The 16,443-nt window shown below is 39.2% G+C and overlaps 1 protein-coding gene across 1 annotated transcript in view; it reads left to right on the forward strand.

Moving 5' to 3' along the window:
• Positions 1 to 5,727: 5,727 nt before the first annotated feature.
• The window catches only part of EIF3E (eukaryotic translation initiation factor 3 subunit E), a 47,967-nt gene continuing 37,251 nt past the window's right edge, over positions 5,728 to 16,443 (forward strand). The window contains exons 1-3 of the mRNA XM_061439137.1: positions 5,728 to 5,890; positions 11,787 to 11,901; positions 13,428 to 13,545. Of these exons, the coding sequence (XP_061295121.1) occupies positions 5,801 to 5,890; positions 11,787 to 11,901; positions 13,428 to 13,545 (323 nt within the window). The 5' untranslated portion in view covers positions 5,728 to 5,800. The remainder of the gene's footprint in view (positions 5,891 to 11,786; positions 11,902 to 13,427; positions 13,546 to 16,443) is intronic.

The raw sequence follows: 16,443 nt of genomic DNA on the forward strand, positions 1-16,443 counted from the left end.
TAGCAAGGAGAGATAAGAAAGCCTTCTGCAGTAATCAATGCAAAGAAATAGAAGAAAACAATAGAATGGGAAAGATTAGAGATCTCTTTAAGAAAACTAGAGATACCAAAGGAACATTTCATGCAAAGAACAGAAATGGTATGGATCTAACAGAAGCAGAAGATATTAAGAAGAGGTGGCAAGAATACTATACAAGAATATATACAGAAGAATTCAGAAGAACTATACAAAAAAGAATATATAGAGAAGAACTATACAAAAAAGATCTTCATGACCTAGATAACCACGATGGTGTGATCACTCACCTAGAGCCAGACATCCTGGAATGCAAAGTCAAGTGGGCCTTAGGAGGCATCACTACAAACAAAGCTAGAGGAGGTGATGGGATTCCAGTTGAGCTATTTCAAATCCTAAAAGATGATGCTGTGAAAGTGCTGCACTCATTATGCCAGCAAATCTGGAAAACTCAGCAGTTGCCACAGGACTGGAGAAGGTCAGTTTTTATTCCAATCCCAAAGGCAAATGCCAAAGAAAGTTCAATTGAGTGCACAATTACACTCATCTCACACTAGCAAAGTAATGCTCAAAATTCTCCAAGCCAGGCTTCAACAGTACGTGAACCGTGAACTTCCATATGTTCAAACTGCATTTGGAAAAGGCAGAGGAACCAGAGATCAAATTGCCATCATTCGTTATGTCATCAAAAAAGCAAAAGAGTTCCAGAAAAACATCTACTTCTCCTTTATTGATTACACCAAAGCCTTTGACTATGTGGATCACAATAAACTGTGGAAAATTCTGAAAGAGTTGGGAAGACCAGACCACCTTACCTGCCTCCTAAGAAATCTGTATGCAGGTCAAGAAGCAAGATTTAGAAACAGATATGGAACAACAGACTGGTTCCAAAACAGGTAAGGAATATGTCAAAGTTGTATATTGTTACCCTGCTTATTTAATTTACATGCAGAGTACCTCATGTGAAATGCCGGGTTGGATGAAGCACAAGCTGGAATCAAGATTGCCAGGAGAAATATCAATAACATCAGATATGCCAATGACACCAACCTTTTTGGTAGAAAGTGAACAGGAACTAAAGAACCTCTTGATGCAAGTGAAAGAGGAAAGTTGGCTTAAAACTCAACATTTAAAAAACTAAGATCATGGCATCAGGTCCCATCACTTCATGGCAAACAGATGGTAAAACAATGGAAACAGTGAAAGACTTTATTTTTAGGGGGGCTTCAAAATCACTGCAGATGGTGATTGCAGCCATGAAATTAAAAGATGCTTGCTCCTTGGAAGAAAAGCTCTGACCAACCTAGACAGCATATTAAAAAGCAGAGACTTTACTTTGCCGACAAAGTCCATCTAGTCAAAGCTATGGTTTTTCCAGTAGTCATGTATGGATGTGAGAGTTGGACTATAAAGAAAGCTGAGTGCTAAAGAATTGATGCTTTTGAGCTGTGGTGTTTGAGAAGCCTCTTGAGAGTCCCTTAGGCTCAAGGAGATCAAACCAGTCAATCATAAAGGAAATCAGTCCTGAATATTCATTGGAAGGACTGTTGCTGAAGCTGAAGTGCCAATACTTTGGTCACCTGATGGGAAGAACTGACTCATTTGAAAAGACCCTGATGCTGGGAAAGATTGAAGGCAGGAGGAGAAGGGGACAACAGAGGATAAGATGGTTGTATGACATCAGCGACATGGTGGACATGAGTTTGAGGAAGCTCCAGGAGTTGGTGATGGACAGGGAAGCCTGGTGTGCTACAGTCCATGGGGTCACAAAGAGTTGGACACGACTGAGCAAGTGAACTTACTAGCATGCAGAATGAGTACAATTGTTCGGTAGTTTAAACATTCTTTGGCATTGCCTTTCTTTAGGATTAGAATAAAAACTGATCTTTTCTGGTCCTGAGGCCACTGGTGAGTTTTCCAAATTTGCTGACACATTGAGTGCAGCACTTTAACAGCATCATCTTTTAGGATTTGAAACAGCTAAGCTGAAGTTCCATCACCTCCACTAGCTTTGTTCTTAGTAATGCTTCCTAAGACCCATTTGACTTCAGACTCCAGAATGTCTGACTCTAGGTGAGTGATCACACCATCGTGTTTATCCAGGTCATTAAGACCTTTCTTGTATAGTTCTGTGTATTCTTTCCACCTCTTCTTAATCTCTTTTGGTTCTGTTATATCCTTCTCATTTCTATCATTTATCATGCCCATCTTACATGAAGTGTTCCCTTGATATCTCCAATTTTCTTGAAGGGATCTGTAGTCTTTCCAGTTCTATTGTTTTCCTCTACTTCTTTGCATTGTTCATTTAAGAAGGTCTTCTTATCTCTCCTTGCTATTCTCTGAAACTCTGCATTCAGTTGGGTATATTTTTCCCTTTCTTCCTTGCTTCTCTTCTTTCCTCAGCCATTTGTAAAGCCTCTCCAATCACTTTGCCTTCTTGCATTTCTTTTTCTTTGGAATGTTTTTGGTCACTGCCTCCTGTACAGTGTTCTGAACCTCTGTCCATAGTTCTTCAGGCACTCTGTCTACCAGATCTAATCCCTTGCATGTTTTTGTCACCTGCACTGTATAATCACACCAGATTTTATTGAGGTCATGCCTGAATGACCTAGTAGTTTTCCCTAATTTATTCAATTTAAGTCTGAATTTTGCAATTAGGAGCCTATGATCTGAGCCACAGTCAGCTCCCAGTCTTGTTTTTACTGACTGTATCAAGCTTCTCCATCTTTTGCTACAAAGAATATAATCAATCTGATTTCAGTATTGACCATTTGCTGATGTCTATGTGTACAGATGTCTCTTGTGTTGTTGGAAAAAGGTGTTTGCTATGACCAGTGTGTTCTCTTGACAAAACGCTGTTAGCCTTCACCCTGCTTCATTTTTTACTCCGAGGCCAAACTTGCCTGTTACTCCAGGTATCTCTTGAATTCCTACTTTTGCATTCCAATCCCCTAAGATGAAAAGCACATTTTTGTGTGTGTTTGTGTTAGTTCTAGAAAGTCTTGTAGGTCTTCCTAGAACCAGTCAATTTCAGCTTCTTCAGCATTAGTGGTTGGTGCATAGATTTGGATTACTGAGATGTTGAATGGTTTGCCTTGGAAATGAACTGAGATCATTCTATCATTTTTGAAGTTGCACCCAAGTACTGCATTTCAGACTCTTTTGTTGACCATGAGGGCTACTCCATTTTTTCTAAGGGGTTTTTGCCCACAATAGTAGATATAATGATCATCTGATCACCAGCAGATACACCCACAACTGAGCATTGTTTCCACTTCGGCCCATCGGCTTCCTTCTTTCTGGAGCTATTAATAATTGCCCTCTACTCTTCCCCAGTAGCATATTGCACACCTTCTAACCCAAGGGCTCATCTTCTGGTGTCATATATTTTTGCCTTTTCATAATTCATGGGGTTCTCTCAGCATGAATACCACAGTGGTTTGCCATTCCCTCCTCCAGTGGACCACGTTTTATGAGAACTCTCCACTATGACCTATCCATCTTGGATCGCGCATATTTTCATTAAGTTTCACAAGCCCCTTCACCACAACAAGGCTGTGATCCATGAATGGGGATTATCAGGAGAGGGGGGCGCAATTCTGCCCATAACAAGGTTAGATATACATTTAGGTCATTCAAATAGGAGGGTGGATGACAGGCTTGATTTGTGCAGGACTTGGGACAGGAAAACCCTTTGGAAGACAATCACAATAATCTGTGTGAGTGATGATCAGAGCCTGAGCTAGAAAGAGGACAGTGTATTGAAGTGAGATGCTAAAAGATTTATCAGGAAAAAAGGGCTTGCAGGATAGAATTCAAATTCCTCAGTATAGTCCATAGAGCCTTTGACAATTCAGCCCTGAGCGCTCAATACAGCTGAATGTTCTGCCACTCAGCATCAGGCATGCTACCCTCTAGGCGTAAAGACCTTCTCAAAGTCTCCGATCACTTTTTCTCCAGGTCAAGTCTGTGTGCCTGATCTTCCCTCTTCAGAAAACATTCTTCTCCCTTTTCTTAATCAGCTAAACATCTATTCAGGCAGAGGTAGCCCAGTGTTATCTTCCCCGTGAAACTCCAACTTTCTCTGGCAATGAATCACTTCCTCCTCCAGACACTCTCTGCATAGACTCTCTCACATGGTGCTCTGATTCTTTTATATTTTACAGCTGGCCACCCCCACTAAACTGTAAACTCCTTTTGGGCTGGGATTGGTTCTTTTTCTTTGTTCCCGCAGAGGCTGACATGGTGATCGGCAAATGGAAATTGTGAAGGTATCTGATGAGTGTATGAGAAAGTCTTCTGATACCACTGATATCCTACGAGGTGAGGCCTTGCCTGTCATTCCTCTGTAATATCTCTTTTTAACTAGAACACTAGGAAGAGACTAAAGCAAGAAAGTCAGATTTTCCATATTTGGGGCTGAATCTCTCTTATAAAAAGTAGCAAGACATTTTCACGAACCAGCAAGGAAAATTCCAAGGGAAAATCCAGGCAAATCACCAGAGTTTCCAATTTGTCACCACTTTAATCCTTCTTGTAAATCACTTCCAGTATAATTTTAAAGGAAAAAATACCACTGTCTTCATGTCTTTTTCTATTGAAGAACTTCAGGAGTGACTCCCATTGCCTATCTGGTTAAATCCAAGTTTCCCTGTCTGTTTTGAAGATTTTCCACAGCCTGGCTGTGTTTCACCTATCCAATCCACTGTCCACCCAACAGTCAGAATTAACTTCCTGAAACACAGATAAGATTATTGCTGTAACACTCAAAAATACTTTAAGGCTCCTCATGACCACAGATAAATTTCACATTCCTCACAGAAGCTTTCTACTATTTGGCCCTGGTGTTGTGTTTTCTATAACATCTAGTTTTCTATATAACATCTAGTTTTCTATCTCCAGCTCTTACCTTTCTCCTGAATTCCAGATTCATATGCACCACTGCCTAATCGGTATTTCAACTTAGATGTCTAATAGACATCCAAAGCATAGTATGCCCAACTCTTGATTTCTCTCCTTTAAATATGCAACTATCACATCCTTCCTTACCTCAGCAAATGGTCTCTAGGTCTAGAAAGACCTTAGAGTTATCTTGGACCCTTGTCATCTAATCTACTGGCAAATTTTGCTAGTTCTGCATTCAGTAAATATTCAGAATTTCACTACTGTCCACAACTCTTTCAAGTGCTACCACTCTGATCTAAGCCACCGTCATCGTGTTTGAGTTATTTCAGTAGTCCCTAACTGGTCCCTCTGCGTATATGTTTGTTCTCCCACCCTCTTTCAAACCCTCAAGGCCGTGTATTATATTATTACATTCATATGACAGTCCTGAATAGAAAGGATCAGCCACCAATGCCGACACTTGTAGGAGACGCGGGTTCCATCCCTGGGTTGGAAAGATACCCTGCAGTAGTATGGCAACCCACTCCAGTACTCTTGCCTGGGAAATCCCATGGACCGAGGAGCCTGGTGGGCTGCAGTCCATGGGGTCGCAAGAGTCGGACAGGACGGAGGGACTAAACAACAACTTCAAGACATCTATTGTCTTGAAGAAATTTCGCCTGCCTCTCCACCCACGCCCACAGTAGCCAGGAGGGATGGCGGGAGGAGGGCGGGAGGATCTCACGCATGCGCTATTGTTCTCTGAGCGCTCGCGTTTGAACCCCGCCCCTTTCTTTAACTGGTTTAGCCACTGCACTTGCGCAGTTCAGGACTGTTTGTTCCTTTGTCGGCGCTATCAATAAAGTTTTAGCTAGCGCACGCTTTCCTTTTCCTTGGCAAGATGGCGGAGTACGACTTGACTACTCGCATCGCGCACTTTTTAGATCGGCATTTAGTCTTTCCGTTGCTTGAGTTTCTCTCCGTAAAAGAGGTAAGGGGTTTTTTGAGCGCGCGGAAGGCGTGGGAGTGCTTGGGATGCGAGGTAAGGCCAAAAAGCAGTGGCAGAAGCCTTAGGCCTGATGCGTGGGAGGCGGCCGTGAGTTTGGTCTTGAGACGGGCTGTAAGGACTTGCTAGTAGTTTAGTGTCAGCCCTGTTAATTAGCTACGCGAAATTCTGCCGTGAGCAGGGGTAAGGTGACAATACGAAACTCAGGGGCGAAAGGGAACTCAGGGGCGAAAGGAAGGGATCTCCACTTCTTGAGGTGCCGGTGCCGTAGGGACTTCCGCGTCATTCCTCTCGGAAGTTGGCGATTGGCTGGCTCTGCTGTAGTAATGCTTGACTAGCTGGCTTCTAAAAGCAAAAAATTTAATTTTTTTCCCGGGCACTGTAGGAAGGGTGGTTTGGCTCTGTGCTTTTCTTTGCTGGATGGTTTGGAATGATTTTCTTACACTTAAATATCTAGTCCCTTAATTTCCGTAAAGTTATGAGTTCTTTGCGAGGAGTTTAGCGTTTCTGTAGATAGCCACTTCTAGAAGCGTCGCATGTTTGATTCGATAGGAAGGGGGACCCAAAAAATAACAAACCAGCAATTTTTATCTTGAAAGTTGGTTTTCAGCGTATAGATGTACGGACTTCGAGTGATTGGAATTGGTCGCTAATGTTTATTTAGCTATTCAAGATACCTTGAAAAAATATGTGGTTCTGGACCTAATTTAAAAACATATCTCAGCCCTAAAAGTTTTAAAATCTTAGGCTTAGTTACACTTAAGTTTATTGGGAAATTGGTGTATTTTAGTAGTTACAATAAAGCGATATTGCTGTGAGGAAAGAATTAGAATATTGACCAGAAAAAATAGACGCGTTCTGTTTGCAGAAGCAGAGTAAAACGCGAGTCTACTTAGGGCACTGTAGATTTGGGGAGTAGATTTTGTGTGTCCGAACAGCAAAACAATTAAAAAGCCCTACAAATAAACATTAAATTCTTCTGATAAGTTTTCAAATTTTCCCATGGTGCATTGGACAAGTATAACCCTCAAATTCGTATGAACCTTTTCTAAAAACCTACAGACAACTCTGTAGTTGTTGAAATTAGAGAACAGCCAAGTTTATTTTCAATACTGTTCAAAAATGTCTTGCCATATAAAACTTGGTTCTGTCTTGGTTTTTCTTTTATAGGATGTACTTAATCTATATTATAGAGCTTGAATAAAACAGTTTAGTTGGCCTTCTGTTGTCTTTTTTGGATAATTGAGAAAGATTCATCAAAGATCAAGGAATAGAAAAATATCTTCTTGTAAACCAGCCAGACTTCTTGTTTAATGGTCTTTACACTTTGGTTTTTCAAGGCAGACAGATGACAGGGAGGAATACATAAGTGTTAATTAGTTTTTCATTGAGGACCAAAACTGAAGAGAGCTGAGAATCAGTGGGAAATAACAGCTCTAACTATGTTTTCTTGGAGAAAATATTGGTAGTTTGGCTGTAATACTTCGAGAGGCAGAAGATGCTGGAATATTTATCAGCAGCCATGAAATTAAAAGACACTTACTCCTTGGAAGGAAAGTTATGACCAACCTAGATAGAATATTCAAAAGCAGAGACATTACTTTGCCAACAAAGGTCTGTCTAGTTAAGGCTATGGTTTTTCCAGTGGTCATGTATGGATGTGAGAGTTGGACTGTGAAGAAAGATGAGTGCCGAAGAATTGATGCTTTTGAACTGTGGTGTTGGAGAAGCCTCTTGAGAGTCCCTTGGACTGCAAGGAGATCCAACCAGTCCATTCTGAAGGAGATCAGCCCTGGGTGTTCTTCGGAAGGAATGATGCTAAAGCTGAAACTCTGGTACTTTGGCCACCTCATGTGAAGAGTTGACTCATTGGAAAAGACTCTGATGCTGGGAGGGATTGGGGGCAGGAGGGGAAGGGGACGACAGAGGATGAGATGGCTGGATGGCATCACTGACTCGATGGACATGAGTTTGAGTGGACTCCAGGAGTTGGTGATGGACAGGGAGGCCTGGCGTGCTGTGATTCATGGGGTTGCAGAGTCGGACACGACTGAGCAACTGAACTGAACTAAAGTATAGGATTACCATGGAATTATGAGAAATCCAAGATAAAATCTCATCACTAAAAAACTTACCCTTTGTTGGAGAAAGGTCTGTAATTATAAGTCCAAGAGTAATAAATGTCAGAGAAGTACAATCGGAGTGTTATCAAAATTGAAGAGGTACTATTCTGTGGGCAAAAAGGATTTTGAGGAGGGGGGTCTGAGTTTTATAGGCTAGATGGTTAGGATAGATACTCAGTGGTGATGAGGGTATTAATTAAGTATATTTATAGTATATTGGAGAATATAAGCTCCATGAGAGCAGGAACTGTGTTTTCTCCCTTATGTTCTCAGTAAAGAGAATCTGATATAAAGGCTTTTCATGATTATTTAATAAATGTGTGAATACTTATTTGAAGCTTGATGTTCTTTATTCTCAAGTGAAGTAGAAGGCCAGATAATTTTTAAGAGCCTGGGGAATGAATTGAGACCTGGACTAGGATCCTGTCTCTGTAGGATCCTGTCTCTGTCAGCACTGTGGTGCACTTGGGAGCTGTCTTTCCCATCTTGACTAAACCTTTTCTCATGCATCAAGTGTTCCTACTACTACCACCCTCATGGGGTAAGTTAGAAAAATTCATGAACTAGTGCGTATAAAGAATTCAGTCTTCTGGTACAGAGTAGCTACTCCAAAGCCTCCAAAGGAGGCTGCTGCTGCTGCTAAGTCGCTTCAGTCGTGACTAGGCTGTCCTATATGAGAGGGGAGCGAGGCATTCAGTTGGGGTTTTGAGGAGTGAGGTCAAGCATGGAAATGGTGACTGAAGAAGCTGACCAAAGACAAGTGCAAGGATTGGTGAGTGTGAAGAGCCTAACTTTGATTGGAAATCTTACATTTATAAGTGGTCATTCTTGGAATGAGAGAAACAATAGAAGGTTATTTGAGTAGCGTAGACAATGTGGTGGATAAATGCCATCTCAAGATTGATGAAAAAGAATTGTTGATTTGAGAAAAGCAGAGATTTGATTGAATAACATTATTGCCTAGTTCTGAAATATTTTATAATTAACCTTAGCCAGAACATAGAAAAGAGATAAATTTTTCCAGTGCTAGTGATTGACATTGAATTCTGTTTGGTTGGAGAAAATGAATGGAATAAATGATAACTAGTACAGAGAAGAGCTTTAAAATAGCCAAAACCTGGTGGGCTGCTGTCAGTCCATGGGGCCACAAAGACTCAGACATGACTGAGCACACGTTAAAGAGAAGAGCTTGAAAATAGCAAAACTATCCAAACTAACGTGGAAAGTGACCATCAAAAACTGTAAAAATTAGAACAGAAGGTGTGTTGAGGGTGATCAAGCATTTCAGAAACAGTGGTAGAAGAGGTGATGAATTTAAGTTAGAAATGTAGAGATGAGGTACTGGATGAAAGTTATAATTTGCAAGATAAAGAAGCTTTAAGGGCTTGAGTATTTGAAGAATCATCAGTGTAGATGTTGGATTTGTAGAGAGTGATAGCAGGAAGAGGTGTTGAAAGATTTTTAGTTTATTAATAAGTAGTTTTCAAGAGGTAGACAGACTGAATTGGCCGACTGTAGCATGTGAACCAAATAAAGCCCTCTCTGCCTGTTTTGTATGGTCTGAGCTTAAAAAAAAATTTAACAGATGAGCATTTGCAGTTGTTCTTAACTATAGAACACTAACTGTACACCAGTTGAGTGAAATTTTTCCTGTCTAGAAAGAATTCCATTCTTCTCATTAGAACTGTGTTGCAAAAAATTTTATTCTGTTTTATATTTTTTAATTTCAAAAAGAAAATTGTAACTTTTCTTTCTTATGGTACTTATATATAGTATTCTTGATTTTTGCGTTTTGGCTCACAAAATTTAAAATGTTTACTATCTTTTCTTTACAGAAAAAGTGTGCCTATAAGATAAAATTTAGAGAGAATGATGTAAGTGGGTGTAGATTTAAGAAGGGGCCATTGAGGTCTGAGGCAGAGCAGCAATGCTTTGAATCTACAGCTGGGAGAAACGTTACGAATTAAAGGCTGTTGATGAAGTGACGAGGAGAGGTGGCATGCCAGGAAAAGGATCTATTCACCTAAGGTTAGAGTTTCCATAGGGCAAACTGAAAGGAAACTTTGTTGTTGTTTTGTTTTATAAGTCAACTTCTTACCAAGTATAACGTACATACAGAAAAGTGAGCAAATAAAATGCTTTTTTTCCTCCCAAGGAAGCACACTTATGTGTGACCACCATCCAGATCAAAAAATAAAATGTTGCAAACATCCTAAAAATCTTTCTTCTGACCATTCTTAGTCATTACTCACTCTTCCCAAAGGTAAGCACTAGTTTGATTAGTTTGGCTGTTAAAATTTTTATATACATGGAATTAAGCATTCACCAGCACCTACTGCTTTGTATGACTTCTTTCCACATTGTGAGATTTATCTAAGTTAGGGTGGTAGTAGTTCATTCATTTTGAATTTGGGATGTTAATCCATTGTATGAATAGACTGCTGTTGATTCATTCTCATGTTGATAGACTTGGCTGTTACAAATAACGTTTCTGGGAACAGTCTTGGTAATGTCCTTTGAATGTATACACCCATTTATTTTGGGTACCTAGGAGTAGAATTGCTAGGTTAAAGAATATTTTAGTTTTGGAAGATAAAAACAGTTTTCCAAAGAGGTTGTAGTTCTGGCAGCAGAGTAAATTGTTCAGTTTCTCTACATCTATACCAACACTGATATTGTCAGTTTTTTAGATTTTAGTGTGGTTTTAATTTATATTTCCTTTTAATTAAGGAATTAATGAGGTTGAGGACCTTTCTCGGTGTTTATTGGCCATTTGGGTATACTATTGTGGAGTGCCTGTTAAAATCTTACAGCCATTTTCAATTGGATTGTCTTTTTCTTACTATTTTGTGGGAGTTCTGTGTAGTTCGGAAGGTTCAGGTTTGATCTCGTGGCTGTACCGTTTGACCACCTTTGTCTTGTCTTTTCATGAATAGTAAAATGTTGTAGAAATTATCTGCATTTTTCTTTGCATGGCAAAACTAGATTTAGTACAAAAATCTTGTGGTGAAATGGTATCATCTTGAGTACTTGATTAAAAATTGTTTTTGAATTAACATTACCATCTCTCTTCCTGAGTGCCCTCGTGTAAAATCCTTACATGTTGCTCAGTACACGACATGTTTATGTGAGTTTGCTTATGTATCTATTTGGTCCCAGAATGTTTATTGGACTTTTTGCCAAAGCGAAACCTGTTACGACACGATTGACAGAATGGGTGCTAGTTTTGTTTCAGGAGTGTGGATGGAAAGCATGAAGGATTTTAACTATTTAGAGAAAAAGTATGTGGAATATAAAGGAGAGACCACCTCAAGGAGAAATGAGTAGGCATCTTGTGGATGTGAGTGACTGAGAAGGTGAAACATTTAAGAGTTGATTCCTAATTACCTGATTGTGGAAAGGTGTCAGCTATACCATGTGCTTCTCAGTGGGGTTGGTATGGTTGGTTGTTTACCCATAGCCTTGTTCTTTTCTAGGCTAAAAGGTGACTTGTAGGGACACATAGAAGATCAGAAGTTGGTGAGAATGGTTTTGCTTTATTTTAAAGTTGTTAGGTAAACAAAATCTTTTGTCTCTGTAAGTTGATTGCTTGCCTTTCTTGTAGGAGCATGAATTAATAGTGTATGATATTTTACTAAAATATTGTAGTTTAGGATATGTTCCCAGGTACACTAATCTTTACTATTAACTACTTTTTTTGAGGGAACTTCAGTTTATTCATTAGAAAGTTGTTGTTTTTTTTTTTTTTTTTTTTGCAGATATATAATGAAAAGGAGTTGTTACAAGGGAAATTGGATCTTCTTAGTGATACCAACATGGTAGACTTTGCTATGGATGTGTACAAAAACCTTTATTCTGATGATATTCCTCATGGTAAGTTTTTTCATTACATCTGAAGTTTGACATGTGAGCTGAGGGCATGTGTATTAAACATTTTGTGATTTATAAAAGAACTTTAGCTGAAGTTTTAATAATTATTTGAATGATGTAAAAGTTGTTTGAGTGAAAGGTAATAAATATAAAGGCTACAGGTCTTCAAAAAGTATTTTCTTTCATAAAAGGTGTGAATCTACTTTAAAACATGGTCATCAATGTTTTCAGTTCATAGTATGCATCATCAGAGTTGTACTTACTAATCAGATTGTTTCCTTAGAATTATCTGAGAGTGTTGCAGGTTTTTTGGCTTGCTAACTTTTTCAGTTAGCATCGTGTGTGCCTTAGAGATTTCCTGTTTGTCTTGAAGCATCTGAGAATAGCCCTGGTCCTCAAAAGCTTGGTCCCCAGAAGTACCATCTTCAGCTCACCTGGGAGAGCTTGTTAGAAATGCGAATTCTTGTGCACAGATTTACTTAGCCAGAGAAAGTTGGCCAAAGACCAGCACTCAAATTAGGGAACTACTGTGGTATAGTATTTTCTAAATCCCTGTTTTCTGTAGTAATAAGTAAAGTTGCTCCGTCGTGTGCAACTCTCCGAGACCCGATGGACGGTAGCCTACCAGGCTCCTCTGTCCATGGGATTTTCCAGGCAAGAGTACTGGAGTGGGTTGCCATTTCCTTCTCCAGTAGATATTCTTTAAAAACAAAAAAAACACTGCAAGTAATATTAAAAGATTTTAAGAACTCTTCAGTAGAGAAATAACAATTTGCTCTATTTAAATAGACATTTCTCAACATTTGATCTAGATTCCCTCTGTGTGTGAGAAACACTCTTCTAGTATATACTTTCTAATATATAATGTAGAAATTATCTTAAACATAATCACTGTTTTGACTTCTTCTAAAATTTCCTGCAAGAACCATAGCTCTTTAAATTTTAATTTGTGGTGAAAAAGTAGACTTATTATTTCTCTGAAACTTTAAAACATGCTAACAGGGTAGGTTACGTGCAGGTTTTCTCTGACTTCATAGTGCAGTAAAAAGGAACTATAGAATTGTCTGTGAGAGATTGCCGAACTGGATTTATAGCGAAAAGAGAAGTTACTGATTGGATTTAAATTCCATTCAATCTAGTTGAAAACCTGTAGTAATAATGTATGGAAACCCTTTTGGGCCTGTGTTCAGAAACTGGGATAGTCTGCTGAGAGAATGCAGTGACAGCAAATATGAAAACACCGAGAATGAAGTCTCTGAAATGTAAAGTTAGGTAATTGGTTCCTCAACAGCTTCTTTCAGACTGTATCTGTATATTCCTCAGTTTGCTCTGAGAGTAAGAAGACTTTGTGATGCTAGAAAGAAACAAATTGAATCTAGGGGAGTTACTGACTTGGTGGCTCCTGGCATGTGAATATGTTGGGGAGAAATATATATGCGTACAATTTAGATAGATTGAAAAATGTCCAAGACATCCTCATAGTTAGCAGTATAATTTAACATTGTAGTACTCCTTTGCATTTTTAATAGCTTTGAGAGAAAAAAGAACAACTGTTGTTGCACAGCTGAAACAGCTTCAAGCAGAAACTGAACCAATTGTGAAGATGTTTGAAGATCCAGAAACTACAAGGCAAATGCAGTCAACCAGGTAGCTTCTTTCTTTTTTAAAAAAGTATTTTATTGAAGTTGCATTGATATATAATGTTGTGTTAATTTCTGCTGTACAACAGAGTAATTCAGTTCTGCGTGTATATAGGTTTTGTGTTCTCCAGCATGGTTTTTTCACGGGATATTGAAAATAGTTCTTGTACTGCACAGTAGGTCCTTGTGGTTATCCATTAGATATATTTAAAGCTTCCATCTGCTAATCCTCGCCTCTCCCCCTGCGCGCCCCCCGCCCTGGCCCAGGCAACTACAAGTCTGTCCTCTGCGTCTGTGAATTTATTTCTGTTTTGTAGTTCATTTGTGTCATAGCTTAGATTCCACATCCAAGTGATGTCATATGGTGTTTGTCTTTCTGTTTTTGACTTAGTATGATGTAGGTACAATCATGTTGTTACAATTGGTGTTATTTCATTCATTTTATGGCTGAGTAGTATTCCATTGTTTATATGTACATCTTTATCCATTCACCTGTTACTGGACATTTTACGTTGTTTTCATAACAACTCGGTTACTGTGAATGGCGCTCTTATGAACATAGGGGTTCGTGTATCTTTTTGAACTACAGTTTTGTTTATATATGTGCTCAGGAGTGGGATTGCTGGATCATATGGTAGCTCTGTTTTTAGTTTTTTGAGATGCCTCCATACCGTTTTCCACAGAGGCTGCACCAATTTGCATTCCCACCAACAGTGTAGGAGGGTTTCCGTTTGTCCACAACCTCACCAGCATTTATTGTTAGACTTTTAATAATGGCCATTCTCCCTGGTGTGAGATGGTACCTCATTGCAGTTTTGATTTGCATTTCTCTAATAATTAGCAGTGTTGGGCACATTTTCATATGCCTGTTGGCCATCTGTATGACTTCTTTGGAGAAGTGTTTATTTAGACCTTCATGTCCTTTTTCAGTTGGGTTGCTTGCTTTGTTGTTGTTGAGTTATATGAGCTGTTGTATTTTTTTTTTTTTTGGTTTTGTCACATTGGGTGGCATGTAGGATCTTAATTCCCCAACCAGAGTTCAAACCTGTTCCTCCTGCAGTAGAAGTGAGAAGTCCTGAGCACTGGACCACCAGGGAATTCCCTTATGAGCTGTTTGTATTTTGGGAAATTAAGCCTTTGTTGGTCGTATCATTTGTATATATATTTTCCAGTCAGTGGATTATCTTTTCATTTTGCTTATGGTTTCTTTTGCTGTACAAAAGCTTATAAATTTGACTAGGTCCTCTTTGCTTATTTCTGTTTTTATTTCTATTGCCTTCAGGTAACCTCTCCTTAATTTGAATTCTAAAATTCTCTTTTCTGGATTAATACAAACATTAATTCATGCTTTATCTAGTAACTCAGTCTAAAAGTTCATGGTCTAAAATATGACTTTGTTTACTTTGCTTTATCTTTATTGTGTAGGGACCAAGAAGTCCTTAATTATAACTGATAATACTAAATGTTTTTAGAACTTCTTGACCAGTTAATCCAAATGTCATTATGCTGAGCACCTCCACCCCTCTTTCCAGGGACTTCTGGGAATGTCTGGAGACATTTTCGGTTGTCACAACTAGAGAGATGCTGCTGGTATCTAAAGAGAGGCCAGGAATGCAGCTGTACATCCTACAGTGCATCAGATACTATCCTCCCTTCCCCCTAAAAGGATCACCCAACCCAAAATGTCAGTAGTGCTGTGGGTGAGAAACTCTGTGCCTAGGGAGGACCTGTTCGGGAAATCCTGAGCTCTCTTATCACATTGCATCATTCTCTCCTGTCCTTCCATGCCCAGCCCGAGGAGGGTGGTAGAGAGCTGATAGGTTATTTTTTATTCGTGACTTCCTCTTAGCTAGAAGTAGACTTATTGTTTGGTTTCCAAAGAAAGCATGTTACCTTACTCTGACTTTACTAAGTGAAGACCTTTGTGTCATTAAAAATGTTTAAAAATAAAGTCCTCTAGTAAAATTGAATATTACCATCATGGAAAATCTTTTCTATCAATATATTCACTTGAGGAGGAGTTCAGGATTTTACCATGTTGCACCTTGAGTTCTTATGATACATCATTGAACCAAATTTTTAGAGTGATTGGCTCTAAGTTTTTATTTGTGATTTGAGAAAGTGTTACCAGATATTTCTTTTTATAAAAGCAGCAAGTACTACAATGTACTTGCTATACATACATACTATACATGTACATACTATGCTGCGGCTACTGCTGAGTCGCTTCAGCCGTGTCCGACTCTGTGCGACCCCACCGACGGCAGCCCACGAAGCTCCTCTGTCCCTGGGACTCTCCAGGCAAGAATACTGGAGTGGGTTGCCGTTTCCTTCTCAAATGCATGAAAATGAAAAGTGAAAGTGAAGTCGCTCAGTGGTGCCCAACTCTTAGCGACCCCATGGACTGCAGCCTACCAGGCTCCTCTGTCCATGGGATTTTCTAGGCAAGAGTACTGGAGTGGGGTGCCATTGCCTTCTCCATATACTTTATAATATAAAGTGTGTAACAGAGTTCTTCACTGTGGTCTACAGCAAGTATTAAGTGAGGTGTTTTTTAAAAATCTTTTTATGTTAAAATTTTGTAAATGTTTTTATTATTATAATATGCTCATATCCCCTCCCCATTAAACTTTCAAGTAAAATTATGCTCCCAAAGACATGCAACAGTATTCATTCTTGCAGTAAACATAAGGAAATGGTTTCAGTCTTGAAAATGGGCAAAAGGCGGGCAACTCTGCCACCTGTCATTTGTCCCTTGTGTCTTTGTCACTAATTTGTTTTTTACTAGGCTGCCAGCATCTCAAGTTATGCTACTTCTAGAAAAGTTAAATTGGGTTTTTTGACCCTTTGGTATGAACTGTATATTGATAGAATGTGTAGCACAGATAGCCTGTAAGTTAAGCAT

This window comes from Bos javanicus, chromosome 14 (genome assembly GCF_032452875.1).
Source record: "Bos javanicus breed banteng chromosome 14, ARS-OSU_banteng_1.0, whole genome shotgun sequence".
Classification (NCBI taxonomy): Eukaryota; Metazoa; Chordata; class Mammalia; order Artiodactyla; family Bovidae; genus Bos; species Bos javanicus.